Source organism: Dipodomys ordii, unplaced genomic scaffold (genome assembly GCF_000151885.1).
Source record: "Dipodomys ordii isolate 6190 unplaced genomic scaffold, Dord_2.0 Scaffold8, whole genome shotgun sequence".
Lineage (NCBI taxonomy): Eukaryota > Metazoa > Chordata > Mammalia > Rodentia > Heteromyidae > Dipodomys > Dipodomys ordii.
This window is the reverse complement of record NW_012267224.1, coordinates 20,841,461-20,856,418: the sequence shown is the minus strand read 5'-3', so window position 1 is coordinate 20,856,418 and position 14,958 is coordinate 20,841,461. Positions and strand designations below refer to the sequence as shown.

The 14,958-nt window shown below is 37.7% G+C and overlaps 1 protein-coding gene across 3 annotated transcripts in view; it reads left to right on the top strand.

Moving 5' to 3' along the window:
• Atp8a1 (ATPase, aminophospholipid transporter (APLT), class I, type 8A, member 1) overlaps nt 1-14,958 on the top strand; it is a 215,387-nt gene that overhangs the window by 41,289 nt on the left and 159,140 nt on the right. For 2 of the 3 annotated variants that reach the window (XM_013009074.1, XM_013009073.1), the window contains exons 6-7: nt 8,885-8,925; nt 14,604-14,677. In XM_013009074.1, the coding sequence (XP_012864528.1) occupies nt 8,885-8,925; nt 14,604-14,677 (115 nt within the window). The remainder of the gene's footprint in view (nt 1-8,884; nt 8,926-14,603; nt 14,678-14,958) is intronic. The other variant, XM_013009075.1, reaches the window with a different exon arrangement.

Genomic DNA, 14,958 nt, shown 5'->3' with positions numbered 1-14,958 from the left:
AGAAAGAGCAGAAAAATAACACCAACAAACCAGATCAATTCCAATGGCGAGCTGAAGTGGGACACCATGTTGACCGGAGGAGAACCAGGAGACAGGAGATCGGAGCACGAGGCCTGGTGTGATGGCACCTCAGCTGGTCTGGGCCTAAATGCGGTCAGGTTCAGGGGGCAGGGTCACAGGAAACGCTAGAGTCTCCCAAGTTTAAGGCACAGGACTGACAGGTCTAATAACCCATCATCCAAATCCCCCCCCCCCCCCCCCGCCTCTAGGAATTCAGGCAAGCCCTTCACCTGTGAAGTAGGATTTCACCTTCCTCCACCATGAAGACAAGATGGCCCCAATTAAGCCCAATTCCCTATTCACCACATGGCCAAAATGGTGCTGTTTAGACCTAGCATCCCTACTTCAATAGAGGACCCAGAAATGTCATTAGAGAGGTTCATGAAGGATGAGAATTATTTTGGCAGGCAGAGAGATTAAGATGGTAGCTGAGGGCAAGGGACCAATGTGAGCATAACAGTGGATGTGAGAAGCCATGAGCTGGGAATAATAGTCTATTTTGGCAAGAGCATAGACACAAGACAACAAGAACAGGAAGGCAAGTTGGAGCCATATTTAGAAGGCTTTTGCAGACCAAGGTGCAAAATGGAATTAATGGCCAAGTGTGGTTAGCATCATAAAGCACAACACAGTGAGACCAGGATGGCAAATAATAGGAGAAGGCAAAGGAAACAATGGCATGGATAGCTTCAGCCTGAGAGCCAGAGAGAAAACCTACGAAATACCCAATGGTGTGCACTTGAAAGAGGACCAGGACTGAGATACCTACCAAAGCCTGCATCTTAGAAGTAACAATGCTTAATTGTTCTTAAGTAGGGTTCTATTTCTTCACAGGCAAGTTGAGAAGTGAACGTTAACATCCCATTGTAGGGAATTATGAAATCATTGGTAAGACCAGGGAGAGCGATTCTTCTTTTTTTCTTTCAGGAAAGTTAACTGACAGAAAATCGCATGATTGATGAGTTTGTGAGCAGAGATGAGGGAACGTACATTGAAAGCAGGAAATTGCTGACCCTTGAGCTCTTACCCATGTAGTATTTTAAATAAGACATTGAGTCTCAAACTCGAGTGGGCCTCAGAATCCTCCAGAGGACCACTTAAAATGTCTAGAGTCCTTCTGGATTCTGGAGGTCTGGTGTAGAAGAAATTCCTAGTGATGCTGGTATTGATGAGGGACACTTGTCAAAAGTTTTATAAATGAGTGTCTAGAAATATTATGGAACAATTCGATAGGAACATAAATAATAAAAGAGAGAACTTCCCTTTGCCTTGGTGTCACTGGAAGACAATGATTTGGCCTCTTGTGTGTAGTGATGTAATTTGATCTATGGACAGGTTCACCCAGGATACTCTTGTGTATTGTTGGTTTGCACCACAATAGGACTTTTACCTTGGAACTACCTTCAGAAGTTAAGAGTCTGCATCAAGAATGAATTAATACTTTAATATGAGTATACTGGTTTTCCTTATTGACCCAGGCCAGAAACATAGTTTCAGCTGCACTCTTCGCCTTTGGGATAATTGAAAATCCCACTCCACTGCAGGTTCCCAGAGAGAAAGTTGGAGCATACAACTTTTCCTGTGGTGTTTCTGTCCTCTGTGGCATCCTTTCTGATGAATTGCCTTTTCTTAGCCACTTAAGAAGGGACTGATTTCCCAGAAAGGCAAGCCAGTGACGTTCTGTGCTGTCTCCAGAGACAGACCATGTTGATTGGAGAGGTGGCTGGCACATTTACATGCTCCCAGCAGAGCATGTAAATGAGCACCTGCAGCTGTGGTGTTGATTGAGCCCTGGGAGCCTCCTTGGGGGCCTTTGATGAGGAATGTCCCAGGTCCTCTAACAGAATGTTTGCATTGCAGTGTAGAAACCTACTACAACAAAGCTGCTGGCTGGTCTTCTGCTAAGTAAAAACAGGTTCCTCTTGAAGGTGTTTGTTTAAAGTCTGAGCCCTCCTCTGCATACTGTCAGACTAATTAGGCTGTGTGTAAACTTTAGCAGGTGTGTTTGGATGGAACTGGAAAGAGGCAGAGGAGTTTGCATTGAAGAGTGAGCTGTTGTGGCACCCAGGGGCCATTCTTGCTTCCGTCCTGCCTCATTCTCACTCCGCTTCTCCAGGCAGCATTAATCATCTCCCTGGAGGAAAGCAGAGTAGGAGCTCTGTTGCTTTTGGCCCAGGAAAGCTAAATAGAATCTTAGCTACCGACCCCACATTATTTCCTTCTTTCTCCAAAGTTGGAACTAGGGCAGAGGAGCTCACTGATTAAAAATAACTAGGTTCTTGTTTCAGTCGCCAGCATAGCAAATGTGATTGTGCTTATTTTAATTGTTCTAAGGATGGGGTATTTGAGAACCAGTTCCAAAAGACAGACACCAATGAATAATATGATTGACAGATATCCTTGGCCAGTCTTCAAGTCTTAATTTGTACACTTCTTTAAAATGCTGTAGCAGATTATTTTTTCCTTCACCAGGATTGCTGGTATATGGCTCTCTATAGTCTTAAAAAGGGTCCAGCTTTATTGGTAAAAGCTGTGTTCCTTCTTTTCTCTTGCTTTCTTGCTTTCTTTGTTTCTTTCTTTCTGTTTTGTATTTCAAATACAGAGTAAATGAAGGGAAGGATAGCAATGTCCAAATCTGTAACACTCTCAGGAAAATGCTGTTCTGTTTAGATAGCATTCACCTTGATTCATCAAGGCCCCAGCAGATAACAGAGTAGATACCAGCTACTAGTCACACAGTGACAGAATTATGCATATCTGGACTTTAAGTCAGTGAAACTTCGTATGTTCCCTGTGAGTGTGGCTATAGCATCATTGGTGATGGAACAAAACATTGAAAACAGAATCTTATGGAAGAAATGGGTTCTTGCCGGGGACCTGACAGGGTGATGCTGAATGTAGCCCAGGATAAGGACAAGACAGATTCACTGATGATTTATAATGGAAGGTTTTAAATTCACATGGAGGCACCCAAGACAATGTCTCTGCTTAGTTTAAGGATATATGCAGATTAATGGTTTATCTGGTTTAACCAGTTGCAGTCTGGTTTGATTAATGGATTAGAAGATGTAGAAGATCCTCCTGGTAATTGTGACCTCTGTGAAATTAAGATTTCTTGTTCTATCTTTGAGGTTCAAAAATCTATGTGTTGGATGAATGAGAAGGAATCTATGCAGCTGGGGCTCCAACTTTGTCAGGCTTTGGATACCTTTTTGCACTATCATTTTCCCATCAAACCACATTCATTTCCTTGATTAGACCTGATTGTGAATGCAGCCTATGGGGCCTTGTGAGTCCATCCCATTGTTCAACCCATTGGAATTGACACATCCATTCAGTGCACTAATTTTTCAATGAAATGCATTGTCTATGCTTTATTCTGAAAGTATAAAATATCAAGTGGAAAAATAAGTTGCAGATAGATAAATTCTAAAAAAGAGGTCCAAAGCAAATATATCCATATATATCCAGATAGAGGAGTGTAATTAGTTATTACCTTGACCAAGGTAAGAACATTGTCTTGTTGGAAATGTGTGTTGATTTTTTGGGGGGAGTGGAGAAGGGAAGGATTGGTAGAAAATGTCATCAATTGATTTTGTACTTTTAAACTTTAAAATATTGTGCTGGAAGGCACATTTTCCAATGTATCTCATCAGTAATGAGCTGACCGAAAACATGTGTGTCAGAGTAGAATGTACTGTTTGGGGAGGAGGCAGAGATTTGAGAAAGGTCAGCTGGAGAAAGGAAATGAGCAGCTTTGGATGGACAGAGAGAAGTAATTAAAATAAGGTGGAAGAAATGAGCATATTTACAAGATGAAGACAGGATGTAGCCTTAGAGGGATTACTCTCAGTGGTCTTTCAGGAGAGTACCACTGGCCTCCATTCTCTTGAGTGAAGAGACTTCCTGCCATAGTCTGTTGGGCCGAGCAGTCTGTTGTAACATGTTGCATGCAACCAGCAGAGCAGGCCAGGGTTATTTTTGGATGTGAACTAGCAAACAACTGTGAAGTGGCAGCATGTCAAGGAGGACTAGGTTTGATGTCAACCCTGGAAGGGGTGGCCCTGAGCTCACCTCAGAATAGAGTGTATTCATTCATCTGACAGTTATATATAACCATCTCTAACTGCTGCTACAGGAAGTCTCTTTACTAAGATAACACTGAGAAATCTATTAAAACAATGGTCTAAATACCTCATCGGCATCTTTGTATAGCTATTTTTTAATTTAATTTTAAACTCACACACTGTAAAGTTTACCATTTTAAAATGTGCAGTTTCGTGGCCCATTAGTGAGTCATGAGGTTGCATCTCATGACTTCTGCCAAATTTCAGAGATTTTTTTGATCACTACAAAAAGAAACACCATGTGTGTAAATAGTCCTTCCTATTCTTTCCTCTCTCTGCTAACCAACTTGCCTACATTCTGTCTTATTTGTCTACTATAGACATGATCATACAATCTGTAGTCTTTTGTGTCTTGGCATGTATCTTCAGGGTTCATCCATGTCATCTCCTCAGCACTTAATTCCTTTCTGTGGCTGAAGAACATTCCATTCCACTAAAGAACAGTCCAGGTTTTGTTGATCTTTTCATCAATTGATGGACAGTTGGAAGTTTTGCACTTTGGGGAAATTGTGACTATTGCTGCAATGAATATTCATGTGTAAATCTTATGTGAGATGAACTTTCCATTCTCTTAGGTAGTGCTTCCGAGTGGAATTTCTGGATCATAGTGAATTCTGTGATTAACTCTTTGAGGAACTACCAACCTATTTCTGCCCCCCCCCATACTAGTGTATTAAATGCTATGTGTACATGGTTTTAAACATGATTTCTACTACGGAATGGAGTTTTATCCTTAGCAAACCTATGTAACTACTACTGCAGCTTCACATGGTTCCAAATACACAGGAATATTAGTGACAGGAATTCTATCCAGCACATACCTATTTAGTAATCTTCTGCTATATCCCTAGGAACACAGCAGTGACCACAATAGGGGCGTTTCCTGTTACCATGGCTTTGATAGTCTTGGGAGGAGGTGACCCTTAAATTATACCCTCTCAATTAAGTAGATGGTCCACCTGGGATCTGTGCTCCCAAGGAATAGTGCAGATTACTCTAGCAATCTAACCCAGAGCGAGTGCCAAGAGATCAGGTGTCCATAGACTGTCTCCTGTGAAACTAAGTTCTGGAAGATATGTAGGATGGAGAAAAGACTTCCAGTGATGAAGGTAAGTATAATGGTTCAGAGGCTGGAATGGGTATGGTGCTTTGAAGAAGACAAGATCCAGGAGGGTGCTGAAAAAGTGTGAAGATGTGAGGAAGACTTCTTTGCATAACAAAAGTTGTTTGATTTCAACAATGTGAGTTGATTTTTGTTTTTTAATGAGACACATGAATATAATAAACCTACCACAAATTATGGTATGGCTTTGGTTTTAGGTTGTTTTTCCCTTTTCTGGTCATACTTAGTCACAAACTGATGGATGTGGTAAAGACTCAGATCTAGTTAGCTTAGTTCATGGGTTGAAGATATCATTGGAATATTCATAGTTATCCCCATTTACTTTTGTTTTTTAAGACAAAATAATGTATTTACTAACATAAAAAATTACACTGGCCAGAGCATTTTTAATAAATATTATTCTTTATTCTCTAGCAATGCAGTGTAATAGTTGTGAACATAATATTTATAGTATGTTAAGTACTATAGACATGTGGATGATTTAAGTGTTTGGGAAGATGTGTACAGGTCATATGCAAATAGTGTACCATTTTATTTAAGGAACCTGAGCATCAGCAAATTTTGATATTCTTGTGAAGGGAGGGTCTTGGAATCAGTTAATGGTGAATTGTATTTAGTCACTGTGGAATTATTTTATCCATCTGACTTCATATGTTGTTATTTTGGATAAGAATATTTAACATCTACTCTCTCTTCAACTTTTTAGTGTTTAATGTAGTATTGTCAGCTATAGTCACCATAGTTTTCAAGATAACACCAGAATATTCATCCTGTCTGACTGGAAGCCTTTATTTTCATGTTAAATTGCTTGATTAGACATTGATTTTTTTAAATTTGTATCTATTTATTTATTTGTTTGTTTTGTTGGTCATGGAGCTTGAACTCTGGGCCTTCATGCTGTCCCTGAGCTCTTCAGCTTGAGCCACAGTGCCAATTCTGGTCTTTTCTGTTTATGTGGTGCTGAGGAATTGAACCCAGGGCCTCGTGCATGCAAGGCAAGCACTCTACTGCTGAGCCACCTTCCCAGCCCCTAGACATTGATTTAAAAGAAAAAACTGCTAAATGTTGAAATCAGACTAATGTTAATCAGAAGGAAATAAAGAATTCCAGATATTATTGGAGAATTCTAAATATTTGATGATGAAAATTTTTAGCCTAATCATAATAGTTAATATTGGCTAAGGTGTTTGGATAGTGACAGATTCTGTATACATTTGACTTAGATTCTTGGATCCTATCTATTTGAGTAGTTTTAAAATGTGAATTTTTACTTTACTGATATAGCTATAGATACAGTACTGAAAATAATTTCATTTTAGCCCTTCAACTTGAAATGGTTTGTTTGTTTTTAGTCGTGGGGCTAGAACATAGGACCTGGGCACTATCCCTGAGCTCTTTTGCCCAAGGGTAGCACTCCACCACTTTGAGTCACAGTGTACCACTTCCCTTCTGGTTTTTGAGTGGTTAATTGGAGATAAGAGTGTCATGGGGACTTTTCTGCCTACGCTGGCTTCAAACTGTGATCCTCAGATCTCAGCCTCCTGAGGAGCTAGGATTATAAGCATAAGCCACTGGTACCCAGCTTGAATTTTTTTTTTTAAATTTTATTTTATTTGTGAACATGCTGTACAGAGGAGTTACAATTACATGGGCAGGATAATGCGTACATTTCTTACTAAGCATTGCAGCCTCCTCCTTTGTTTACCCTTCACATCCCTTCCCCGCCTTCCCCCTCCCCCCCAATCCCAATCCTTCTCCTTTCCCCCCTTCCCCCCCACCCCGCACCGACGTTGTAAAGCTCGTTTTGGACATGACAACTTGTACTTCTCATTGTTGCAACAGGTCCACCTGTATCCTTAAACAACTGGTTTTTCCCCATCTCCTCCACAAGTTATACTGACATCAAATATAGTGAAAGCAGGGGTTATACTGTGGGGGAGGGACATACAAAGCAACAAAGAGATAATCTTATAAATGTGTTAGAAACACATGCATGAAAAAAAACATTAAAATACACATCTAACGGTTCATTTTCCTGACATCACATTATCTGACCTTTTCTGCTTGACTCATACATATACTAGATATTACAAATAAGGGAAACCATGGGACCTATGTTTCTTTGGGCCTGGCTTACTTCACTTAATATAATTTTTTGAAATTGTTTTTTAAACTAAGGAAGTTGGTTCATCAAAATGAATTATTCTTCCACTTGATTCTTGCAATTAATAAACACTATTTATTCTTGCATTTTTTTGTTTTTCTGTAAGCATTTGAATGTCTTATTGCCTGGAATACTGCTCAAGATATTAGAAATAACGAAAGGAATAAGACATACCTCTATATTCACAGAGTTTTGAAAAACAATACTATATTTAGATTTAAATTATTTATATTGTAGTATTTGTTTCAAGACCTGTTAGGGGGCTGGGAATGTTGCTTAGTGGTAGAGTGCTTGCCTAGCACATATGAAGCCCTGGGTTCAATTCCTCAGTGCCACACAAACGGAAAAAGCTAGAAGTAGCACTTTGGCTCAAGCGGTAGAATGCTAGCTTTGAGCAAAAAGAAGCTCAGTGACAGTGTCCACGCCCTGAGTTCAAACCCTAGGACTGGCAAATTATAAAGACCTATTAGAGTATAATTACTATCAAATTTGCGATTGAACATTTGCTATCTAACATTTAATAAGAATATTATCATTATAATCTCTTCCCAGTTTAGCTTTTGTTTTTCATAACATTAAAAGATAATTGATATAACATATTTGTACTTGTAACTTACCTGTTTTGTAAAATATTTATCACTTATGATGTGGTTTTCAGGGAATGTAATGTTAAATAATAACTTTGCCCTTGTGGAATTTTCGGGCTGGATGGTTTATTGATGGGCCTTGTTTGTTTTTAAAGTTCTAAGGCTGTATTATCTACTTCCCATTATGCCTTTGTCCTAGTTTTGTTTTCTATCTTTGGTTTATTGGTATATCTAGTGTTATGTCAGAGATACACAGTGGCAAAAGAAAAGACACTGAGTGACTTTAGTATTGTGTGCAATAAAAAAAAACCCTCTGGAATACTCTCCCTTCTATCATAACACAATAATAGCCTCTTCTTTCATTGTTTTCCCCCAGTAAGCTACACTGGGAAATGTTTTTGTGCATTTTTATGAGTCTAATGATGCAGTTGTTTTTAATGTTGGCTTTATGTGTTAAACTTTTACTAATTGGACAGCTATCATTGTGCTGTTTGAGTTTCTTTTTTATTTTGTTTTGTTGTGGCATCTGAAATAACTGCACCCTTGTTATGTTCCTTTTCACATCACTTTCATGACTCTCTCCCTCCCCCCAGTCCAGCCTTCTCCTGTGTCTTGTCACTCTTGAAGCTGAGAGGAACATTGAAAGTTTTGTTTCTTTACATAATTTTGCATATCCTTGCATTTACAAATACATCTTAAAGCTGTACTATTGCTGCTAGCCATTTTGTTTGAAGCTATTCATTTATAAACTGATCTGTTTCAACAGAAATAGCCTTCTCATAGTAAAAACAGGTTCTTAAAATAATACCTTTTCTCTTTCCAGTTTTGAGAAATGGCGCTTGGGAAATTGTTCACTGGGAAAAGGTATGCACTGATTTTTATTTTGCTAACAAAGAAGTAGTAAATGTATACTCGGAGATGTGTTTGGTATACACAATATAAGAAAAGTCAAGAATTCTTCTAGCATGAAAACTATTTAGTAATAATGTCAATGTTCATGGCATCTTCAGTCACATTCCCTTGAGTATTCTAAAAAGACATCTTTTGAAAAGTAGTATCTACAACTTTTTGTTTCTTTCATAGCATTTTGAGTACTGTTTTCATAGATTTTATTTAACCATGAACTGTTTTGTGTTGTAAATTTTGCTTTAATCATCTACTGTCCAAGTAAAATAAAAACTAAGAGTTCTGATTTCACATTTGTATATTTTACCTCAAATTCATACAGTAAGACTAATCACATTTTCATACTATGAACTTCTATTCTGAAATAGTCTTACAAATGAGAATTTTCATTTCCAAATGGAACAAAACTCAGTCTTGTATCATTAGAAGTTAATGCACTCAATCGAACTCTGATATGGCAGTGAGTGAACTACATCGCTTTCACAAATGTTACCCTAATGTTCATTCTTTTCAGATCCCAATTTTAAAAAGTTAATAGTTATTACTAGCTCTCCCTCAGTTCTGGAAGACTTAATCTAGCCTCTGAAACCTGGCCAGGCCAGGCCAGTCCATTCAGAGAATTCTGTGTTTCCTGGGATTTGAAGACACTGGAGGTTGTATTTCATAGAATAGTGTCTTCCTAGGCCAATAAGGATGTCACCAACAGTCACTACTTGTTCTATATTATTGCTCAGTCAATTGAAGTCCATTCATTTGATATTTATGGTATTTATAGTCACCTTATTTACCTGTCAGCATAAGTGTCCCCTGTCAATAAAAAAAATTAATTGCATTTTTATTTATTTTAAATGAGTGGCTATAATAGAAACTTCCATCTACCAAATGAAAGTTCACCTTCTCTTTTTGTCTTTGACATAAGAGTATCAATGAGGAAAATACCTTGATTATGTGTGTTTTATTTGTATGCTGGTCATCTGTTTCAGAAGAGTAAAATAACAGAAAAGGTAAAAGTAATATTTTTATGATCTTTTCTGGTACTCATGGACTTAAAACATTTTAAAGAGAAGACAGATAGGATATAATCAAGTAAGATCTAAAGGAATATTTTCATGACGAGATACCTGTGTAGTAAGTATAAATTCATATTGTGGCATTTTAATACATTAGTTTCTTGTTACTTAGACCACTTGCTCAGGAACCAAATATTTACAAAGGAGGTAACAGTCTGTTACTTCACTCTGAAATTAACTTTTAATGTTTCTTATTTCCCTAACAGACAACCATTAGTTGTTCAAGATTACGCTTATCTCCATGAATTACTTTAAGTCTTCTTTAAAAAATTTTTACAGGCAAAAATACCAAATCACCATTTTTGATTAACTATAAGAACTGTATTTTCAGTCATCTTGGGAGTCAGAGCCATGCTTCAAATGGATATCTTATGCTGAGAAACAGAGAGATAGTATTTAATTTAAAGTGGAAACAGTAGTCACCTAGCTAAGATGAGCTTATATCATGTACAGTTACAAAGAGATGCTTAATTAGAAAATAAAGTTTGTCTCCATGATGAATTCTGAATATCCAGACATCAAAAGCATTCTTCAGTGAGCAATATCAAGTTAGAAAATGGGAAGAAAGATCATATTGCTGATAACATGCATACAAATAAAATATGCATACAATCGAAAGAAATCATCTATACCTGAGGTGTCAAAGATCCACTTAAATGTACATATTTCAAATTATTAATGTAATTATGATTCCCAGGAAATTATCCTTTTTAACCCTCAAGAGTCGATTAAATTACTAGTCTGATTTCTTCAAAATTAAATAGTTGACAAAATAGAAGACTATGGAAAGATGAAGAAGAAAGTACTAGAGTTAATTGTAAGTAAATCAAATGTGAAAGTTATTTAAATAGTGTGCATAAAGTTTAAAAATAGACAATAATGAACAGAAAATCATAAATAAAGATAGCAAAGAATAGAATACAATGTTAAAGAAAAAAACTTTTAAATATTTTATAGACCAGACAAAAATAAGTGGTAAAAACATTAATTTTCTTAAACATTAGTAGAATAATGCTTGAATATTTAGCTTATAGCTAAGTGACAGACTATACCAAAAATAAGTTCAGTTGGCTAAAAGGTTACAACATTGTTTCTGAAACTCATACAAACAGTTTTGCTTGCTTCACTGATATTCTACCACTTGAGCCACTTCTCCAACCCAGCCTGGTGTATCGGTTATTTTGGAAGTAGTCATGGACTTTTCTGCCCTGGCTGGCTTCTAACCTGATCCTCCAGATCTCAGCTTTCTGAGTAGCAAGGATTACAGGTATGAGCCTCTGGCTCCTGGACTATTTCAGAATTTTTCTATTTTATTCCTATACCATTGTGGATTGAGAATCATAGCGGAGAGTTCTAGGAATTTATCCAAAGAAAGTAATCATGAAGTGGGAGAAAATCTTTACATATATAAAATATGTGTTCTAGCATTATTTATAATAGATAAATATAAGTGTACATGATATACAGTGAGGAACACATTTTATAAAGAAATTAGTGCATTCTACACTCATGGCAAGTAAGTATTGTAACTTTATGTGCTATGACAACACAGAAAAACTTTATAATCTGTATTCAAAAAGTACTTTTTTACATAAAGGTACCAAGCAGTGAGCTCATCGCAAGAAGCAACACATAATAGAGGTTCTTGTGTTGTAAAATAGAATCATAGATAAACAGAGCAGGACCATGAACCCTGAGATGCCTCCGCAGAAGCAGCATTATATCAAGCAAGTGGTCAGACACAAAGCTGACTTTGGCTGCCTTGGGCATATTATGGAGGAAGGTTCTTTCCTTGACTTATGCATTTTGTACAATTAAAAAACAAAACCAGGGCTGGGAAGGGGGCTCAGTGGTAGAATGCTTGCCTTGCATGCACAAGGTCCTGAACTCGATTCCTCAGCACCACATAACCAGAAAAAAGCCAGAAGTGGCACTGTGGATCAAGTGGTAGAGTGCTAGCCTTGAGCTGAAGTGCTGAGGGACAGCACCTAGGCCCATAGTTAAGGCCCCACCACCAACAAAATAACAACAACAACAACAAAAACATTTCTTTATAAATAAATATTTACATTAGAAACAAAACTTTGTAATGACTTGTTATACAGTATTTTTAAACTTTAATTATCAGTACTATTTTCTCAATTAAAGTTATTAATGCCAGGCGCTGGTGGCTCACGCCTGTAACCCTAGCTCCTCAGGAGGCTGAGATCTGAAGATTGCTGTTCAAATCCAGCCTCAGCAGGAAAGTCTGTGAGACTCTTATTCCCAATAAAGCACTCAGAAAACTGGAAGTGGCTCTGTGGCTCAAGTGGTAGAGCGCTAGCCTTGAGCTGAAGAGCTGAGCAATCCTGCCCAGGCCCAGAGTTCGAGCCCCATGACCAACAACAACAAAAAAGTTATTATTAATAATGTACTAAATCTTAACTTGAGAATGTAATACCATTTAATAAAAACAAAATGAAATTTCAGATTTAATATTTCATGATTCTAAAAAATCCCAAAATACATTATGTTTTTATTCACAAAAAGAAACTTAAAAAAAGTAACATCAGTCAAGTGTAGCAATCCACGCACTCAGGAGGCTGAGATAATAGGATCTCCAGTTCAAGGCCAACCTTAACACTGCAAGGCATGGTCTCTAAAGAACTTACATGCATACATCATACACACATGATATGTGCATACATACATATGCTCACAACCAACCAGCCCAAACTGAGAATGTCATCTACATGCCAGGATCATGTGAAAGACATCACTTTGGGATGCCTTCTCTGCCATGCATATGCATAGTGATTGTGGTTTCTTTTTTAATGGTCCTCAGAGGACCTACCAATCCCACAGTGTCCGTCTAGTCCTTCACAGATGGGAAGATTCACTTCTCAGACGTTAGTTATTCATTCCTCCAGTTGCCCTGAGGCTTTTTTTTCTGAAATGAATACATTTTTCTGGCTTCATGGGAAGCATGGTTTGTGAGCTACCTACATGTATAAAAACCACTGTGTACAGCTGCTTTCATGAATGAAGTTTCCATTATGAAATAGATTATATAGACAAATACAGACTTGGTTTTATGAAGCATATAATTTAACCGAAGTAGAAATATCAACACATGGGAAGCTGTTAAAGAACAATTCAATGGTAACTTGGATTACATCCTCTATATGCCATGATCACAAAGAATTTATATTTTTATAAGGTTGTGGCCATTGACTGCTACCGGTACTATTGTAGTCTTTTAAGGGCTGATTTGCATTTACACTTACCATTTTGTTTGTTTGTTGTTGTTTGCTTCAGGTTTGCCCTTTTTTGAAGTAGGAAGTCGTTGATTCCAAGGTCTTAGGTGTCATATGTCAGTTTCCAGTAGTCCAAATGTCTTTTTTTGGGGGGGGGTCCGGTTGTGGGGCCTGAACTCTGGGCCTGGGCGCTGTCCCTCAGCTCTTCAGCTCAAGGCTAGCGCTCTACCACTTGAGCCACAGCGCCACTTCCGGCTTTTTTCTTTTTGCTTATGTGGTGCTGAGGAATCGAACCCAGGGCCTCAGGCATGCAAGGCAAGCGCTCTACCACTGAGCCACCTTCCCAGCCCAAATGTCATATTTATTTTTAAAAAATCAAGGTACCCAAAACTTCTCCATCTGATTAGCCAGCCTACATCGCCTGAATTAGAAGACAAACCTCTACAGTTTCCAGATTATAAAGTAAAAGGGAGCAGCGCCACCTCTGCACAAATTTATTAGATGTGTCTATTAGAATACTATTCTCTCCTTTCCCCCAGCAAAGTTTTTTTTTATTTTAGAATTCAAGGGAAAGTAGAGAGTATGAAGAATAAAAAGGTTATCTGTCTACTATGAGATAAGGGATCATTCCTGAGGCAGTGGGGGCGGCTGACATCTGAGTTGTCAGATGGTTACTGAGTTAGAGTTGTGTGGTTTGCCAAAAACAGTAAAACATACCACCTAACACAGAAATCACTTCTCACAGCCTCTGATAAGGTCCGAGTGCACCTTTAATTTGTCATGCCATGCTCCGAAAAAATGATAACTGGTAGTAAAATTGAGATTATGCTGTGTTTTTAAATTCTTTTGAGTTACAGCGATAGGTTCAGCAAATTTACTTATGCCAAAATCAAGCTTTGCACAGTCAGATGTGGATTTGAGTCCAAGCTTTTCTACACTGCTCCTGAGCAAATAACTTAGAATCTCAAATTTGTTTTCTCCCTCTCCATATTATGAGTAATATTTGTTTCCTCAGGGTCAATGATGACATACATATATCGTAACATCTCTGGTAATGTTCAGATTTCCTTAAGTTTGATAAAGATCTCAATTGGTAAACTCCTCCTTTTTATTTTTATGTCAAAGAGAGAGAATATGAGAAGGTATGTAATTCACTTTTTGAAGCAATTCCCCATTCCTGTCTTCATCCCTAAACAATTATATGCCATTTTGTGAAGATAAGTGGTTCTTATTTGCCATTCTCCTGTCTTCTGTGCTTTAATGCAATGGGTTGTGTATTTGTAACAATCTTTACATGCAGATAATTAATTGATTCCCAGTTTTCTTTCAGGTAAATGTTGGAGATATAGTTATAATAAAAGGCAAAGAGTATATACCTGCTGACACTGTACTTCTCTCATCAAGGTAGAGATACCTACTGATGCTCAAACAGTGTAGAGGACAGTTTCTCTACCCTGCATTGATCTTGTGATTTCTCCAAGGAAATAAGGAATAAACGAAGAATTTCAAACCTCTCTGTTTCTTAATCAAGCATTCAAAAATTGGACTTAAAGGGATCTCTCATGATTGCCATATAGAATAAGTAAATTGGTGTGATGTAATTCAAAATTCAGTCTTCTCTTTCTCTCAATGTGGGCAGATCTGTGTGTGTGGACCCCTAACTGTCTAAGATTTCCTGTCACTTA